Below are 16,998 nucleotides of genomic sequence, written 5' to 3'. Positions count from 1 at the left end.
AGAGAGAGCGAAGGTTGGGACGGCGCGATACCATCCGAGTAGGGGCAGTGTGGGAAGTGTTGGATGAGAGCGAGAGGGAAAAGGATACAAGGTAGTGGTCGGAGACTTGGAGGGGAGTTGCAATGAGGTTAGTGGAAAAACAGCATCTAGTAAAGATGAGGTCGAGCGTATTTCCTGCCTTGTGAGTAGGGGGGGAAGGTGAGAGGGTGAGGTCAAAAGAGGAGAGGAGTGGAAAGAAGGAGGCAGAGAGGAATGAGTCAAAGGTAGACGTGGGGAGGTTAAAGTCGCCCAGAACTGTGAGAGGTGAGCCGTCCTCAGGAAAGGAGCTTATCAAGGCATCAAGCTCATTGATGAACTCTCCGAGGGGACCTGGAGGGCGATAAATGATAAGGATGTTAAGCTTGAAAGGGCTGGTAACTGTGACAGCATGAAATTCAAAGGAGGCGATAGACAGATGGGTAAGGGGAGAAAGAGAGAATGACCACTTGGGAGAGATAAGGATCCCGATGCCACCACCCCGCTGACCAGAAGCTCTCGGGGTGTGCGAGAACACGTGGGCGGACGAAGAGAGAGCAGTAGGAGTAGCAGTGTTATCTGTGGTGATCCATGTTTCTGTCAGTGCCAAGAAGTCGAGGGACTGGAGGGAGGCATAGGCTGAGATGAACTCTGCCTTGTTGGCTGCAGATCGGCAGTTCCAGAGGCTACCGGAGACCTGGATCTCCACGTGGGTCGTGCGCGCTGGGACCACCAGATTAGGGTGGCAGCGGCCACGCGGTGTGGAGCGTTTGTATGGTCTGTGCAGAGAGGAGAGAACAGGGATAGACCGACACATAGTTGACAGGCTACAGAAGAGGCTACGCTAATGCAAGGAGATTGGAATGACAAGTGGACTACACGTCTCGAATGTTCAGAAAGTTAAGCTTACGTAGCAAGAATCTTATTGACTAAAATGATTCAAATGATACAGTACTGCTGAAGTAGGCTAGCTGGCAGTTGCTGCGTTGTTGACTTTGTAGGCTAGCTGGCAGTGGCTGCGTTGATGACACTACACTAATCAAGTCGTTCCGTTGAGTGTAATAGTTTCTACAGTGCTGCTATTCGGGGGCTAGCTGGCAGTGTTGATTACGTTACGTTGCGTTAAAAGAACGACAATAGCTGGCTAGCTAACCTAGAAAATCGCTCTAGACTACACAATTATCTTTGATACACAGACGGCTATGTAGCTAGCTATGTAGCTAGCTACGATCAAACAAATCAAACAGTTGTGCTGTAATGAAATGAAATGAAAAATGTGATACTACCTGTGGAGCGAAGCGGAATGCGACCGGGTTGTTGTGTGCGGAAGTTCTATTCAGTAGACGTTGGCTAGCTGTTGGCTAGCTAGCAGTGTCTCCTACGTTAAGGACGACAAATAGCTGGCTAGCTAACCTCGGTAAATTAAGATAATCACTCTAAGACTACACGCTCTAAACTACACAATTATCTTGGATACGAAGACAGCAAAGACAACTATGTAGCTAGCTAACACTACACTAATCAAGTCGTTCAGTTGAGTGTAATAGTTTACACTCTTTTATTTATAATAAAAGCATTACATGCATAATCACATTTGCGGTCAGTTTTGATAATGGTGTATTCCCGCGAATGGAACATTTGTGCTTATAGCGTACTACCATGTGCATATTGCTGCGCTTATAATGTGAAGAAATATTCTAATAGTTTATCAACATTTTAAAGTAAACATTCTGATCTGTTGCGTCAGCAACATTGCATACAACTGTTTTTTAGATGCTGGTGGTTATATTTATTTGGGATCTATCGCATCCCACAACTGTCCCAGACTATGTTTGGAATATTTATTACTCCCGCAGATTAGAATTAGGTCGACCTTTGTACGATGGGGGATAGTAGGCTAGGCTAGTGCACTAGGCTAGTGCATTTGCTGTTCGTTAGGCCTGCTCATCTTGGCTGACAACGTAAATATAGACATTTCTTCCAATATCTTCAATATGCATCTCGGGAATTGGATAAGGACGTGTGCAGTTGCTTCCCTGATGTGTCCATCTTCACTTGTAGCCTGTGAGAAAGACCCGATCGCGTGACTGAGTGCCATCTGATTGCGCAGCACACTCAGGGAGAAGGGCACAAAGCAGCACTCCGGGCCACAAAAGGCACAGATTTATTTTGGTTGCATTACTGCCACAAAGAGGATGCTGCCGTGAAATTCGAGGCATTATAAAGGGCTTGTCAAATTGTGAATGAGAGACTATTGGAGTGTGTACAGACTGCGCAAAAAAACTAAGCAGAACTCATGCCTTTCAAGTGACTTTAAAAAAATCATCAGTCGCATCATGCAACCTTACAATGTATTAAAAATCAAAACATATAGCCCAACATTTGTATCACAACTAAAGTTAATAACTCTAAATTAAGCATATAGGAGTATCTATTTCTTTGTTAACCACTCAACACAGAATAGCCGCCCGCATGTGCGCACTCCCTCATCGTTTGAAGAAAATATTTATATTTTATTCAGCTTTGTTCAATTGTATTCTTCATACTATAAAATAATGGCAAAGAATTATAAACAAATCTTGTCTGCTAAATTAATTAGCATAGCCCACAGCCATGTGGCTTAGCCACATCAGGTCCTAACATAAGGACAACTCAGAGTATGCTATCCTTTTCTTCTGAAGTAGACATTTTCTTCATATCATGCATCTTTAGACCTGTCTAAAATAATGGATTTATTGTGAAGGTATAGGCTATATTACATGGATTTATTAGACTTTTTCAAATGGCTTGTAGGCCAGGAGATGCTAAATTTGTTTTATGTTAATTAATGGTCAATTACCGTGAGACCGACCAGTTACAGGCTTGACAATCACCGGCTGACAAATTTTCGTGACCGCCACAGCCCTAGTAGTGATGAGGTTCATAATGACCTTAGATGGCCACCCTGTCATGTTAGCACAATGGGCTTCCTCATCTATGAAAATCACTCACCAGCCACCACACCAAGCCCTCAGCATCACCACAATCATCCACAAGCACTAACCCTCTCTGCACCTTTGTAAATTTAACAAATGCCCTCTTCTCCACTCTGTGCTGGTGCTGTTTTTGTCCCAATGCCCCTTTCCCACTTAATATGCTGTGTCCCTTTGGCGACACATGATAAAAGAAAGGAAACAACTTTTATTAGTGCATTAGTTGCCTGCTTGTTTTGAAATAGTTTATCTCTGTGCTTCCAATTTCAGAGGGAAGAAAGATCTCAAAGACCAGACTACCTGCTGAACTTTGCCAACAAGACAAACACGTTGGACCATGTTGACCATCCTGGCTGCCGGGTCTGTCTTCTTCCCAGGCCTGTTCGTGCTCTCCAAGCAATGCCTCAAGCACATCCCTGCACTGAGGTGGAGCGAAGGGGATGCGGTCATAGTGTCAGCCAGGTGAGAGATGTGGGGATCATATACAGTACCGGTTAAAAGTTTAGACACACCTACTCATTCAAGGGTTTTTCTTTATTTTTACTATTTTCTACATTGTAGAATAATAGCGTAGATATCAAAACCATGAAATAACACATTTAAGTAACAAAAACGGTTAACCAAATCAAAATATATTTAAAATTCTTCAAAGTAGCTGGTGAAGTGTGCCCTGAATTCTAAAAAATCGCCAACAGTGTCACCAGCAAAGGACAACCACACCATCACACCTCCTCCTCCATGCTTCACGGTGGGAACCACATATGCGGAGATCATCGATTCACCTACTCTGCGTCTCACAAAGAAAAAAAATCGAATTTGGACTCAACAGACCAGAGGACAGATTTCCATCGTTCTAATGTCCATTGCTTGGCCAAAGCAAGTCTCCTCTTCTTATTGGTTTCCTTTAGTAGTGGTTTTGTTGCAGCAATTCGACCAGTCTCTTCTGAACAGTTGATGTTGAGATGTGTCTGTTACTTGAACTCCGTGAAGCATTTATTTGGTCTGCAATCTGAGGGGCAGTTAACGCTAATGAATTTATCCTCTGCCGCAGAGGTAATTCTGGGTCTTCCTTTCCTGTGGTGGTCCTCATGAGAGCCAGTTTCATCATAGTGCTTGATGTTTTTTGTGACTGCATTTGAAGAAACTTGAAAGTTCTTGAAATTTTCTGCATTGACTGACCTTCGTGTCTTTCAATAATGATGGACTTGTCGTTTCTGTTTGCTTATTTGAGCTGTTCTTGCCATAATATGGACTTTGTCTTTTACCAAATAGGGCTATCTTTTGTATACCACCCCTACCTTATCACAACACAACTGATTGGCTCGAATGCATTAAGAAGGAAAGAAATTCCACAAATGAACTTTTAACAAGGCACACCTGCTAATTGAAATGCATTCCAGGTGACTACCTCATGAAGCTGGTTGAGAGAATGCCAAGCGTGTGCAAAGCTGTTATCAATGCAGAAGGTGCTTCCTTTTGAAGAATCTCAAATATGAAATACATTTTGATTTGTTCAACACTTTTTTGGTTACTACATGATTCCATAGAAAATAGTAAAAATAAAGAATTACTCCTTGAATGAGTACGTGTGTCCAAACCTTTGACTGGTACTATGTACAGTTGAGTCGGACATTTACCTACACCTTAGCCAAATACATTTACACTCAGTTTTTCACAATTCCTGACATTTAATCCTACTAAAAATTCCCTGTCTAAGGTCAGTTAGGATCACCACTTTATTTTAAGAGTGTGAAACATAAGAATAACAGTAGAGGGAATGATTTATCTAAGCTTTTATTTCTTTCATCACATTCCCAATGGGTCAGAAGTTTACATACACTCAATTAGTATTTGGTGGCATTGCCTTTAAATTGTTTAACTTGGGTCAAGCGTTTCGGGGAGCCTTCCACAAGCTTCCCACAATAAGTTGGGTGAATTTTGGCCCATTCCTCCTGACAGAGCTGGTGTAACTGAGTCAGGTTTATCGGCCTCCTTGCTTGCACATGCTTTTTCAGTTCTGCCCACAAATTGTCTATGGGATTGAGGTCAGGGCTTTGTGATAATACCTTGACTTTGTTGTTCTTCAGCCATTTGACACAACTTTGGAACTATGTTTGGTGTCATTGTCCATTTGGAAGACCCATTTGCGACCAAGCTTTAACTTCCTGACTGATGTCTTGAGATGTTGCTTCAATATATCCATGTAATTTTCCGCCCTCATGAAGCCATCTATTTTGTGAAGTGCACCAGTCCCTCCTGCAGAAAAGCACCCCACAACATGATGCTGCCACCCCCGTGCTTCACATTTGAGATTGTGTTCTTCGGCTTGCAAGCCTCCCCCTTTTTCCTCCAAACATAACGATGGTCATTATGGCCAAACAGTTCTTTTTTTGTTTCATCAGACCAGAGGACATTTCTTCTTAAAGTACGATCTTTGTCCCCATGTGCAGTTGCAAACCGTAGTCTGGCTTTTTTATGGCGGTTTTGGAGCAGTGGCTTCTTCCTTGCTGAGCAGCCTTTCAGGTTAGGTTGATATATGACTCGTTTTACTGTGGATATAGATAATTTTGTACCGGTTTCCTCCAGCATCTTCACAAGGTCCTTTGCTGTTGTGTGGGACTGATTTGCAATTTTTACACCAAAGTACGTTCATCTCTAGGATTCAGAAGGCGTCTCCTTCCTGAGCGGTATGACTGCTGTGTGGTCCAATGGTGTTTATACTTGTGTACTATTGTTTGTACAGATGAATATGTTTCCTTCAGGTGTTTGGAAATTGCTCCCAAGGATGTACAATACTTGTGGGGTGGGGTCTACAATGTCTTGGCTGATTTTTTGTTGTTGTTTTTGCCATGATGTCAAGCAGAGGTACTGAGTTTGAAGGTAGGCCTGGAAATACATCCACAGGTAAACCTCCAATTGACACACATGATGTCAATTAGCCTATCAGAAGATTCTAAAGCCATTACGTATTTTTCTGAAATTTCCCAATCAGTTTAAAGGCACAGTCAACTTAGTGTATGTAAACTTCTGACCCACTGGAATTGTGATACAGTGAATTATATAAGTGAAATAATCTGTCTGTAAACAATTGTTGGAAAAATGACTTGTGTCATGCACAACGAAGATGTCTTAACCGACTTGCCAAAACTATAGTTTGTTAACAAGAAATTTGTGGAGTGGTTGAAAAACTAGTTTTAATGACGCCAACATAAGTGTATGTAAACTTCTGACTTCAACTGTATATATGCATGCTCTTCCTTGGTTCATCTTTCCTCAATTATTTCCGTTCTCTCTCTTTGCTTTCTCAAAACGCATTGGAGAAGAAGGTCTGAGGAGATTGACCTTGGACTTTCTTTTTCAATATACATTTGAGAAGGAAGCGAGGAGATAGGATGTGAGGAATCGCTGAAAGACTAATTGAGATGGAGCCATTGGTTACCACTCAAAATAAATCAACACTAATTCTGTTTTATGATGACTTTTGGTTAATTCTGATAATGACGAAGGATGACATTTTAGTAAAAATTGGATTTCACAATATTGTATGTTTTACCAGACATTTAGCAATTGTAGTCTGATGTTATAAACTATGTTAATGTTTAATTTCTCCTGCGGGCCTTTCTCAGGTTGGTGTCCTCTGTTCAGGCGATCATGGCCTCCTCTGCTGGTTACATCATTGCCTCCTCCTGTGATGACATCATTGAGGATCAGTAAGTGTAGAAATTCACCTCGTCCTTCTGACAAATGTTGTTACAGTAAGGCTCAGTCAGTAAAATTTGTAAAACAGACCAGGGGCATGTTTGAGGCACTAAAATGGAAGAAAACAGACAAAGTTGTTCAATAAGAAATTCCTACTTTTGTTTTCCGTTGTAAAACATTTTCAGTTTCTTGTCCTAATGAACACGCCCCAGAAAGAGACAGAAGATATCCGACTCATAACCCCCCCACCCCCCCTTTTTAGGCTCATTCAGCCTTGAGCGATATTTTACATCAGGCCATACTATAAATATTTTAAGTGAATTGTTAACTTCAGAATCATAATTTGTCAGTGTTTTTTTGTGCCTTGGGGTTGTCCCGATACTTGATTTGTCATGGCAAAAAAAGAAGACACAAAGCAGACTCCTTTAAAAAGCTGCAGTATGTAGCCCTAAAATGTTGTGTGATAAATATTGGGAAATAAACAATTGCGAATAAATAAAAAAATCCTCTTTACAATGAAAAAGTAAGGTGACCCCTGAAAGCCAGATGGAAATCAAATCAAATTTTATGTGCCCAATACAACAGGTTTAGGTAGACCTTACAGTGAAAGCTTACCTACAAGCCCTTTTAACCAACAATGCAGGTTTAAGAAAACTAAGTGTTAAGTAAAAAATAGATAAGTAAAAAATAAAAGTAACAAGTAATTAAAGAGCAGCAGTAAAATAACAATAGTGAGGCTATATACAGGGGGTACCGGTCCAGAGTCAATGTACGGGGCACCGGTTATTTGAGGTAATATGTACATGTAGGTAGAGTTAAAGTCACTATGCATAGATAATAAACAGAGTAGCAGCAGCGTAAAAGAGGGGGGTGCAATACAAATAGTCTGGGTAGCCATTTGATTAGCTGTTGAGGAGTCTTATTGCTTGGAGGTAGAATCTGTTAAGAAGCCTTTTGGACCTAGACCATACCAGGCATCGTTGCAACCATGCTCTCGATGGTGCAGATGTAGAACATTTTGAGGACCTATGCCAAATCTTTTCAGTCTCCTGAGGGGGAATAGACTTTGTTGTGCCCTTTTGTGTAAATGAAACATGCATTCAGTCCTTATATTACTAATACATAGGCTATGCTGCAGCAAATGTAGTCTCACTTTTCACAAGAAAAAAAGTTACCATGATGAGATGAAAGGCCTACATGCATTGTGAACTGCACTCTATACTGAAATGCGCTGTCTGGACACCTATTGGTAGATGGGTAAACATTGCAGACATTGACTATCTCTTTGAGCATGGTTGCAGTTATTAATTAAACTTTGGATGGTGTATCAATACACTGTCAATACAAAGATACAGACGCCCTTCCTAACTGCGTTGCCGAAGAGGAACGAAACCACTCAGGGATTTCACCATGAGGCCAATGGTGATTTTATTTTAAATTAATTAATTTTTATTATTATATATATTTTTTAAATGTAAGTTTAATGGCTGTGCTAAGAGATCACTGAGGATAGATGAACAACATTGTACAGTGAACAAAAATATGAACGCAGCATCTAAAGTGTTGGTCCCATGATTAATGAGCTGAAATTAAATATCCCAGAAATATTCCATACGCACAAAAAGCTTATTTCTCTCAAATGTGCACACATTTGTTTTACATCCCTGTTAGTGAGCATTTCTCCTTTGTTAAGATATGCCACAGGACAAGTGTGGCATATCAAGAAGCTGATTAAACAACTTGACACAGGTACATCTTGTGCATGGGACAATAAAAGGCCACTCTAAAATGTACAGTCTTGTCACACAACACAATACCACAGATGTCTCAAGTTTTGAGAGAGTATGCAATTGGCATGCTGACTGTAGGAATGTCCACCAGAGCTGTTGCCAGAGAATTGAATGTTAATTTCTCTACCATAAGCCACCTCCAACATCATTTAAAAAAATGTGGAAGTACGTCCAACCGGCCTCACAACCGAAGACCATGTGTATTGTGTTATGTGGGCGAGCGGTTTGCTGATGTCACCGTTGTGAACAGAGTTCCCCATGGTGGCGGTGGGGTTATGGTGTTGGAAGACGAACAACGAACACAATTGCATTTTATCGATGGCAATTTGAGGCTCATTTCTTTTAAAGTGTCTGTGACCAACAGATGCATATCTGTAGTTCCAGTCATGTGAAATCCATAGATTAGGACCTAATTAATTAATTAAAATTAATTCCTTAATTCATTTAAATTCATTCCTTAATTCATTTAAATTCATTCCTCATATGAACTTTAACTGAGTAAAGTCATTAAAATTGTTGCACGATGCGTTTTTGATATTTTTGTAAATTATAGTTACTCCACAGTACTAACATACATGACTGAGTGAAAAGAATGAAGCCTGTACAGAAGACAAATATTCCTAAACATGCATCCTGTTTGCAATAAGGCACTAAAGTAATACTGCAAAAAATGTGATAAGAAAGGAACTTTTTATCCTGAATACAAAAGTGGTATAATTTGGGCAAACACAACGTACCACTCTTCATATTATCAAGCATGGTGGTGGCTACATCATGTTATGGGTATGTTTTTTATGATAAAAATAAACAGAATATGCAAAATCCTTGAGGAACCTGGTTGTCTGCTTTCCAACAAACACTGGGAGACTAATTCATATTTTAGTAGGTCAATAACCTAAAACACAAGGCCAAATATATATATACTGCATTTTCTTACCAAGACAACAATGTTCCTGAGATGCGTAGTTACTGTTTTGACTTAAATTGCCTTGAAAATCTATGGCAAGTCTTGAAAATGGCTGCCTAGCAATGATCAACAACCAATTTAACAGAGCTTAAATCATTTTTTAAAAGAATAATGGGCAAATACGGTACAAAGCAGGTGTGCAAAGCTCTTAGACTTACCCAAAAAGACTCACAGCTGTAATCGCTGCCAAAGGTGATTGTAACATGTTGAATACTTATCTAATCAAGATATATTAGTGTTTTATTTTCCATTTAGATTATTTTTTACATTGACAGAGTATTTTGTTTAGATCGTTAAAAAAATGACAATTAAATCCAACAAAAAATGGATAGTCAAGGGATGTGAATTCCTTCTGAAGACGCTGTAGATTTTGTCCCACGTCCAAAATTGCATTCATGTCTGTCCCGTTAACCCGTTGGAATTCAGTTAATCCGAACAATATGCTGTTTAGAGAATCAAAAAACGTAGGATCATATGAATTTGGAGTATACACATTAAAAAAGGCGATTTTCTTTCCATTATGGATATTTAAGTGATTCTGCCTTCCTGGTCTTTGCCTTTACCCAATATGGTGATTGAGTTTCTTTTGTAACATTGATTACACCTTTTGTTTTGTTTGGGGCTGAAGAAAAATAAGCCAGTTTGTACAAATGGTTCTGCATTCTCTGTGCGTACTTTTGGAGCAGGTGTGTTTTTTGGAGCATTGTTTTATCAATATCGTTTCTTGCTAGGATATTGAGACAGATGGAATGTTTGATAGGACAATTTAGGCCTTTCACATTCCAAGAGAGAATGGGTAGTGTTGCCATTATTTTTCAGAAAGGAATGTTAATGATATAATTGTTGTCTTTAGTGTTATTGAGCCCATGGATATGTAACAAAAAGCAGGACCCACACGGAAACCCTCCCATTGGTCCTTCCCCACCCAGAAAACCCTTGCTGTAAACCATACCACCACTCCCTAGTCTCCATCCCCAAACTATATACCTTTTTGTAAAACCTTTTCAAATACGAATGCATCAAATCCAAATATTGTAGCCTTGCTTATTGAATGCCCACTGTTCAACTAAGTTACCTTACCGTAACCCCTTTTTTCTACCTATTTTTCTTCTTCTTTGTATCAGGCATTGGCTCACCAGCGCCTACATCCTCTTTGCCGTGCCCTACTTTGTGTACGACATCTACGCCATGTTCATGTGCTACTGGTACAAGCTGCGCATCAAGGGCCATGAAGGGGACAGCGGCGCCAAACCCCTGGGTGCGGCCCTGACCAGCTACCTGCGGCGTGAATTCCTCATGGTACTCCACCACGTCGTCATGGTCACCGTGTGCTTCCCCGTCTCTGTGGTAACTGTCGCCCAATGACGACATTCAAATGCTGGGAGAATGACGTGTGAGCGAGTGAGTGTTTATTGGTAGTATCTTGTGTGTGTCATTATTAAAGATATTTGCTGGTATTTGGTAGTGTACACAGGCAAATCTTTGTGGCCGTGTGGTTTGAGTGTCCGTCTGGATATTGGGAAGTTGGCTGTTTGATCCACAGTCGAGTCCAACCAAAGACTCCAAAAACCGTCTTGATGCCTCTGCTTGGTACTGAGCATTAGGAATACAGATGGATTGGGGGTAAGGCCCTGTGACAGACTAGCCTCCTGTCTTGGGGGTGTACTTGTACATCAAGCTGCATCATGCTACAAAAACAGGATAAAGGCTCCTGCCCTATGGACAAGGCTTACTTTACACTGGTGAAAAGGTTTGTTGAAGGCTTATTCATGATGATAAAACATGACTTTCAATGAACTGTCTTCTTCCTCTTTCCCCCAGTTCTGGCGACAGGGCAAGGGGGATTACTTCCAAGGCGTCATGTTCTTGGCAGAAGTCAGCACTCCGTGGGTCTGTTTGGGAAAAATCCTCATCCAGGTACTTCAGTTTTTGAATTATTGTGTTCAAAGTACTTTTTGAATTGCACACATCTCTAGGTGTGCCACCCGTGTTTCAATTTCTCAGACTTTTAATTGGACTGTTGGTTCCTGGCATGTGGCTCATCACGTGTGTGTGTGTGGTGTATAACAGCACATCTGTAATATGATTATGTGACTGTCCCACTGGATGTCATAAGGTGAATGCACCAATTTGTAAGTCGCTCTGGATAAGAGCGTCTGCTAAATGACTTAAATGTAAATGTAAATGATTACCTTAATTACAGCAGTATACACTGAGTATACAACAAATGAACACCTGCTCTTTTCATGACATAAGCTGACCAGGTGAATCCAGGTGAAAGCTATGATCCTTTATTGATGTCACTTGTTAAATCCACTTCAATCAGTGTAGATGAAAGGGAGATAGGTTAAATAAGTATTTTTAAGGCTTGATAAAATAGTCAAAAGTATGAGTACGTGTGAGTTGCGATTTATAGCAGAAAAAAGTAGCTGTTTTAAAAGTATTTCTGCTGTTTTGTTTCATAGCTGCTAATTGCACAAATATATATGAATCCTATATCCCACCTCGTGCAGTGACACTGCCTGGCAAGGGAGCTGTGCGCATTGAGTGCTGGTAGATGAATCTTTGGAGGTGCAGGCATAGGTTGGCGCCGATAGACATGGCTGCAATGTTTCTAACTCGTAAGCAACTTTGCAGTTTTTTTTTTTTGTTATTTCTCACATTATTAGCCCAGAATGTTTTTTGTGTTATTACATACAGAAATTACTTTTGGATATCAGAGCGGAAAATATATAATACGACTTTCCTGAACCTTTTTTCGTACCCCCCAAGGATGAACTTATCCCAGTGGCTGCTCCAAGACACCGCCGTCAGAGAAGAGGTATTCGGAGTGAACTTTTAGTCCAACTCAGTAGGTGTGCACACCATCCACCGCCTTTGAGTGTATTGCTCACTAATGTTGTCCCAAGACAATAAATTAGACGAGCTCAGGGCAAGGATCTCCTTCCAGAGATACATCAGGGACTGTAACATACTTTGTTTCACGGAATCATATCTCTCCTGATATACTGTCCCCATCCGTACAGCCAGCTCTCCGGAAGAAGAAAGGTGGAGGTGTATGTTTCATGATTAACTACTCATGGTATGATTGTGGTAACGTATAGGAACTCAAGTAGTTTTGTTCTCCTGACTTAGAATACTGAATACCTCACAATTAAATGACGACCGCATTACATCCTGAGAGAATTATTTTCGGTCATTGTCACAGCCGTTTAAATTCCCCCTCAAGCCAATACCACGGCGGCTCTCAAGGAACTACACTGGACTTGTGCAAACTGAAAACCGCATATCCTGAGGCTGCATTTATTGTAGCCGGGGACTTTAACAAAGCAAATCTGAGTAAAAACCTACCGAAGTTCTCTTAACACATAGCCTGCAATACTCGCGCTTCAAAAACTCTCAAACCATTGTTACTCTCCCTTCCGGAATGGCCACAAGGCTGTCCCCCGCCCCAATTCGGCAAATCAGATCACAACTCCATTCTGCTCTTCCCTAACTATAGGCAGAAACTCAAACAGGAAGTGAATAGACCTAGTGTCTATTCAATGCTGGTCTGATCAATTGGAATCCATGCTTTAAGATTGTTTAGGTGATGCAGACTGCGATATGTTCCGGGTTGACATGGTGACTGAGTACATTAGGAAGTGTATAGGGGATGTTGTTCCCAACGTGAATATTAAAACCAAAAACTATGGATAGTTTGCAGCCTTTGCGCAAAACTGAAAGTGTGAGTCACTGCATTTAACCACGTCAAGGTGACTGGGAATATGGTTGAATACAAACAGTCCTGTTATGCCCTCTGTAAATCAATCAAACAGGCAAAATGACAGCACAGAGACAAAATGGATTCACAATTCCAGGGATTTCCAACAATCATGGTTAACAAAGGGAAAACCAACCACGTCACGGACACCGACGTCTTGCTCCCGGACAAGCTAAACACTTTCTTTGCCCGCTTTGAGGATAATACAGTGCCACTGGCACGGGCCGCTCCCGAGGACTGTGAGCTCTCGTTCTCCGTGGCCGACATGAGTAAGATATTTAAGCCTGTTAACCCTGAGAATGCGCAAACCAGCTGGCTGGAGTGTTTACGGATATATTCAATCTCTTCTTATCCCAGTTTGCTGGCGACCTGAAGCCTTCTTCACAATAATTGAACCGCTCTCCTTCAAGTTCTTGATGATCCGATAAATGGTTGATTTAGGTGCAATCTTACTGGCAGCAATATCCTTGCCTGTGAAGCCCTTTTTGTGCAAAGCAATGATGACTGCATGTGTTTCCGTACAGGTAACCATGGTTGACAGAGGAAGAACAGTGATTCCAAGCACCACCCTCCTTTTGAAGCTTCTAGTCTCTTATTCGAACTCAATCAGCATGACGGAGTGGTCTCCAGCCTTGTCCTCGTCAACACTCACACCTGTGTTAACGAGAGAATCACTGACATGATGTCAGCTAGTCCTTTTGTGACAGTGCTGAAATGTTGTGGAACTGTTTTTTGGGGGATTCAGTTCATTTGCATGGCAAAGAGGGACTTTGCAATGAATTGCAATTCATCTGATCCCTCTTCATAACATTCATGAGTATATACAAATTGCCATCATATAAACTGAGGCAACAGACTTTGAAAATTAATATTTATGTCATTCTCAAAACTTTTGGCCATGATCTGTATATACTGTATTCTAGTGAAGCTCCGAGACATAATTGTGTCGAGGCACAGACCTTGGGAAGGGTACCAAAACTTTTCTGCAGCATTGAAGGTCCGCAAGAACACAGTGGCCTCCATCATTCTTAAATCGAAGAAGTTTGGAACCACGACTCTTACTAGAGCTGGCCGCCCGGCCAAACTGAGCAATCGGGGGAGAAGAGCCTTGGTCAGGGAGGTGACCAAGAACCTGATGCTCACTCTGACAGAGCTCCAGAGTTCCTCTGTGGAGATGGGAGAACCTTACAGAAGGACAACCATCTCTGCAGCACTCCACCAATCAGGCCTTTATGGTAGATAAGCCAGATGGAAGCCACTCCTCAGTTAAATGCACAATGACAGGCCACTTGGAGTTTGCCATGAGAAACAAGATCCTCTGGTCTGATGAAACCAAGATTGAACTCTTTGGCCTGAATGCCAAGCGTCACGTCTGGAGGAAACCTGGCACCATCCCTACGGTGAAGCATGGTGGTGACAGCATCATACTGTGGGGATGTTTTTCAGCGGCAGGGACTGGGAGACTAGTCAGGATCAAGGGAAAGATGAACGGAGCAAAGTACAGAGATCCTTGACAAAAACCTGCTCCAGAGCACTCAGGACCTCACTATGGCGGAGGTTCACCTGTTAGCCTTTGAATATAGCCCACAGTATTCTACTGGATTTAACCGAGGATACAATATTTGCCTGTCCACCTCCCTCCTCCCTTTACATCACACACCACCCCTGCCCTCCCCTTCCTTCCCTACAGTGTGTTGTGTAGAGTTGGGGCCAGATGCTTCTTACAACCTCTGTGCAAAGGGAACCATTTAAAGTAAACTACACAGTACAGTTTGGTGTGGTGCTATACATTTGATAGATACAAATTATACTTCTAGATGTGAAATTAAAATATTGAGGTTCTCAAATGTTGAACTGTTATCAAAACCTTCTCAATGTTGTTGTCTTGTAAAAGTTGTGCTAGCTGTCGATCAAACGCTTAGCTTGCTGGAGCAGAGAAGAAGTCTAGCAAGCTGGTGGAAACAGATGTTTTTGCAGAATATACTGTGTATAATGACATGTTTTTCTCCCACACCTTAAGGCACTGTATTCTATACAAGCCCGCCTTTGGCTTGAAGCATGACAAGTATACTTTGTCCTCCATTTTCCACTTTTTGGTGTCCATGCAAAGTAGAGCAATAGGCCTATTAACTATTTTGGCTTTCACCAATCTGTACTGCTTGCGCTTTCTCCTTTTTTCTCTCCTCTTTCTCTCTCTCCCCCTTTTTCCTCTCAGTACAAACAGCAACACACTCTCCTGCACAAAGTGAATGGGGCTACTATGCTGGTCACTTTTTTCACCTGTCGAGTCCTCCTCTTCCCTTTCCTCTACTACGCGTATGGCAGGTATGTCTCTGTCTGTCCCTCACTCTCTATCACGCTCTGCTTTCAAGCTGAGCTTAAAGGACTGATGTGCATGGGGATTTGGTCACATCTCTTATTTTTCTAACTCTTGTATCAGGGTTCGGGGGCTTGTGAAGAGAGCATCATTGTAATGGGTGGCTGTCAAGGGATAGTTCATCTACATTTCATAATACTTTCAACATTTTCTCATTTGGAGTCCATGTACATTTAAGGCCAGATTCAGAGTTGAGATAAGCACAAGGAACTCTGGCTTTAGCATTAATCATTTATTGACATCAATGGGAGCATAGCATGTGTGGATCTCATTTAGTAGCCTGGCTACCCATCTACATCACTCTGGCCAAACGCCACGCCCACTAATGTTTCTTTGTGGGTCTCCCCAATGACTTCTCGAATGCAGACACATTCAAACCGTTCTAATTGGTCCCAGAAACCGATGGGTCGGGCCAGAGACGGCCTACATGAATCATGTAATTTTGGCCTCAGCACAAAAGACATCTAGAATTGGTTCAGACTGATGTATAGAGCGATTTGATATAGCAGGAAAATTACATTCAGGATGAGTCGTCAGGCAACTCATTTATGTCAAATTGAGCCATTTAAGGTATACTGATGAATACAGAATGATGAAATATGGGTGAACAATCCCTTTAATGCCTCCGCCCCCCTTTTGTTAGTTCTACAGTTGAAGTCGGAAGTTTACATACAGTTAGGTTGGAGTCATTAAAACTCATTTTTCAACCACTCCACAAATGTCTTGTTAACAAACTACAGTTTTGGCAAGTCGGTTAGGACATCTACTTTGTGCATGACACAAGTAATTTTTCCAACAATTGTTTACAGACAGATTATTTCACTTATATAATTCACTGTATCACAATTCCAGTGGGTCAGAAGTTTACATACACTAAGTTGACTTTGCCTTTAAACAGCTTGGAAAATTTCAGAAAAATAGGTAATGGCTTTAGAAGCTTCTGATAGGCTAATTGACATCCTTTGAGTCAATTGGAGGTGTAACTGTGGATGTATTTCCAGGCCTACCTTCAAACTCAGTCCCTCTTTGCTTGACATCATGGGAAAATGAAAAGAAATCAGCCAAGACCTCAGAAAAAAATTTGTAGACCTCCAAGTCTGGTTCATCCTTGGGAGCAATTTCCAAACGCCGGAAGGTATAAACACCATGGGACCACGCAGCCGTCATACCGCTCAGGAAGGAGACGCATTCTGTCTCCGAGAGATGAACGTACTTTGGTGCGAAAAGTGCAAATAAATTCCAGACCAACATTAAAGAACCTTTTGAAGATGCTGGAGTAAATGGGTACAAAAGTATCTATATCCCCATAGTAAAATGAGTCCTATATCGACATAAGCTGTAAGGCCACTCAGCAAGGAAGAAGCCACTGCTCCAAAACCGCCATAAAAAGCCAGACTATGGTTTGCAACTGCACA

The 16,998-nt window shown here is 41.5% G+C and overlaps 1 protein-coding gene across 1 annotated transcript in view; it reads left to right on the top strand.

The window, feature by feature from the left end:
* Positions 1-16,998, top strand: part of tlcd3bb (TLC domain containing 3Bb) — a 45,887-nt gene that overhangs the window by 26,032 nt on the left and 2,857 nt on the right. Inside the window, 5 exon segments of the mRNA XM_046369389.1 lie at positions 3,258-3,449; positions 6,614-6,697; positions 10,568-10,790; positions 11,265-11,360; positions 15,422-15,531. Of these exon segments, the coding sequence (XP_046225345.1) occupies positions 3,325-3,449; positions 6,614-6,697; positions 10,568-10,790; positions 11,265-11,360; positions 15,422-15,531 (638 nt within the window). The 5' untranslated portion in view covers positions 3,258-3,324.

This window comes from Oncorhynchus gorbuscha, linkage group LG11 (genome assembly GCF_021184085.1).
Source record: "Oncorhynchus gorbuscha isolate QuinsamMale2020 ecotype Even-year linkage group LG11, OgorEven_v1.0, whole genome shotgun sequence".
NCBI lineage: Eukaryota > Metazoa > Chordata > Actinopteri > Salmoniformes > Salmonidae > Oncorhynchus > Oncorhynchus gorbuscha.
The sequence above is the reverse complement of the archived record's forward strand: the minus strand, read 5'-3'. Positions and strand labels throughout refer to the sequence as shown.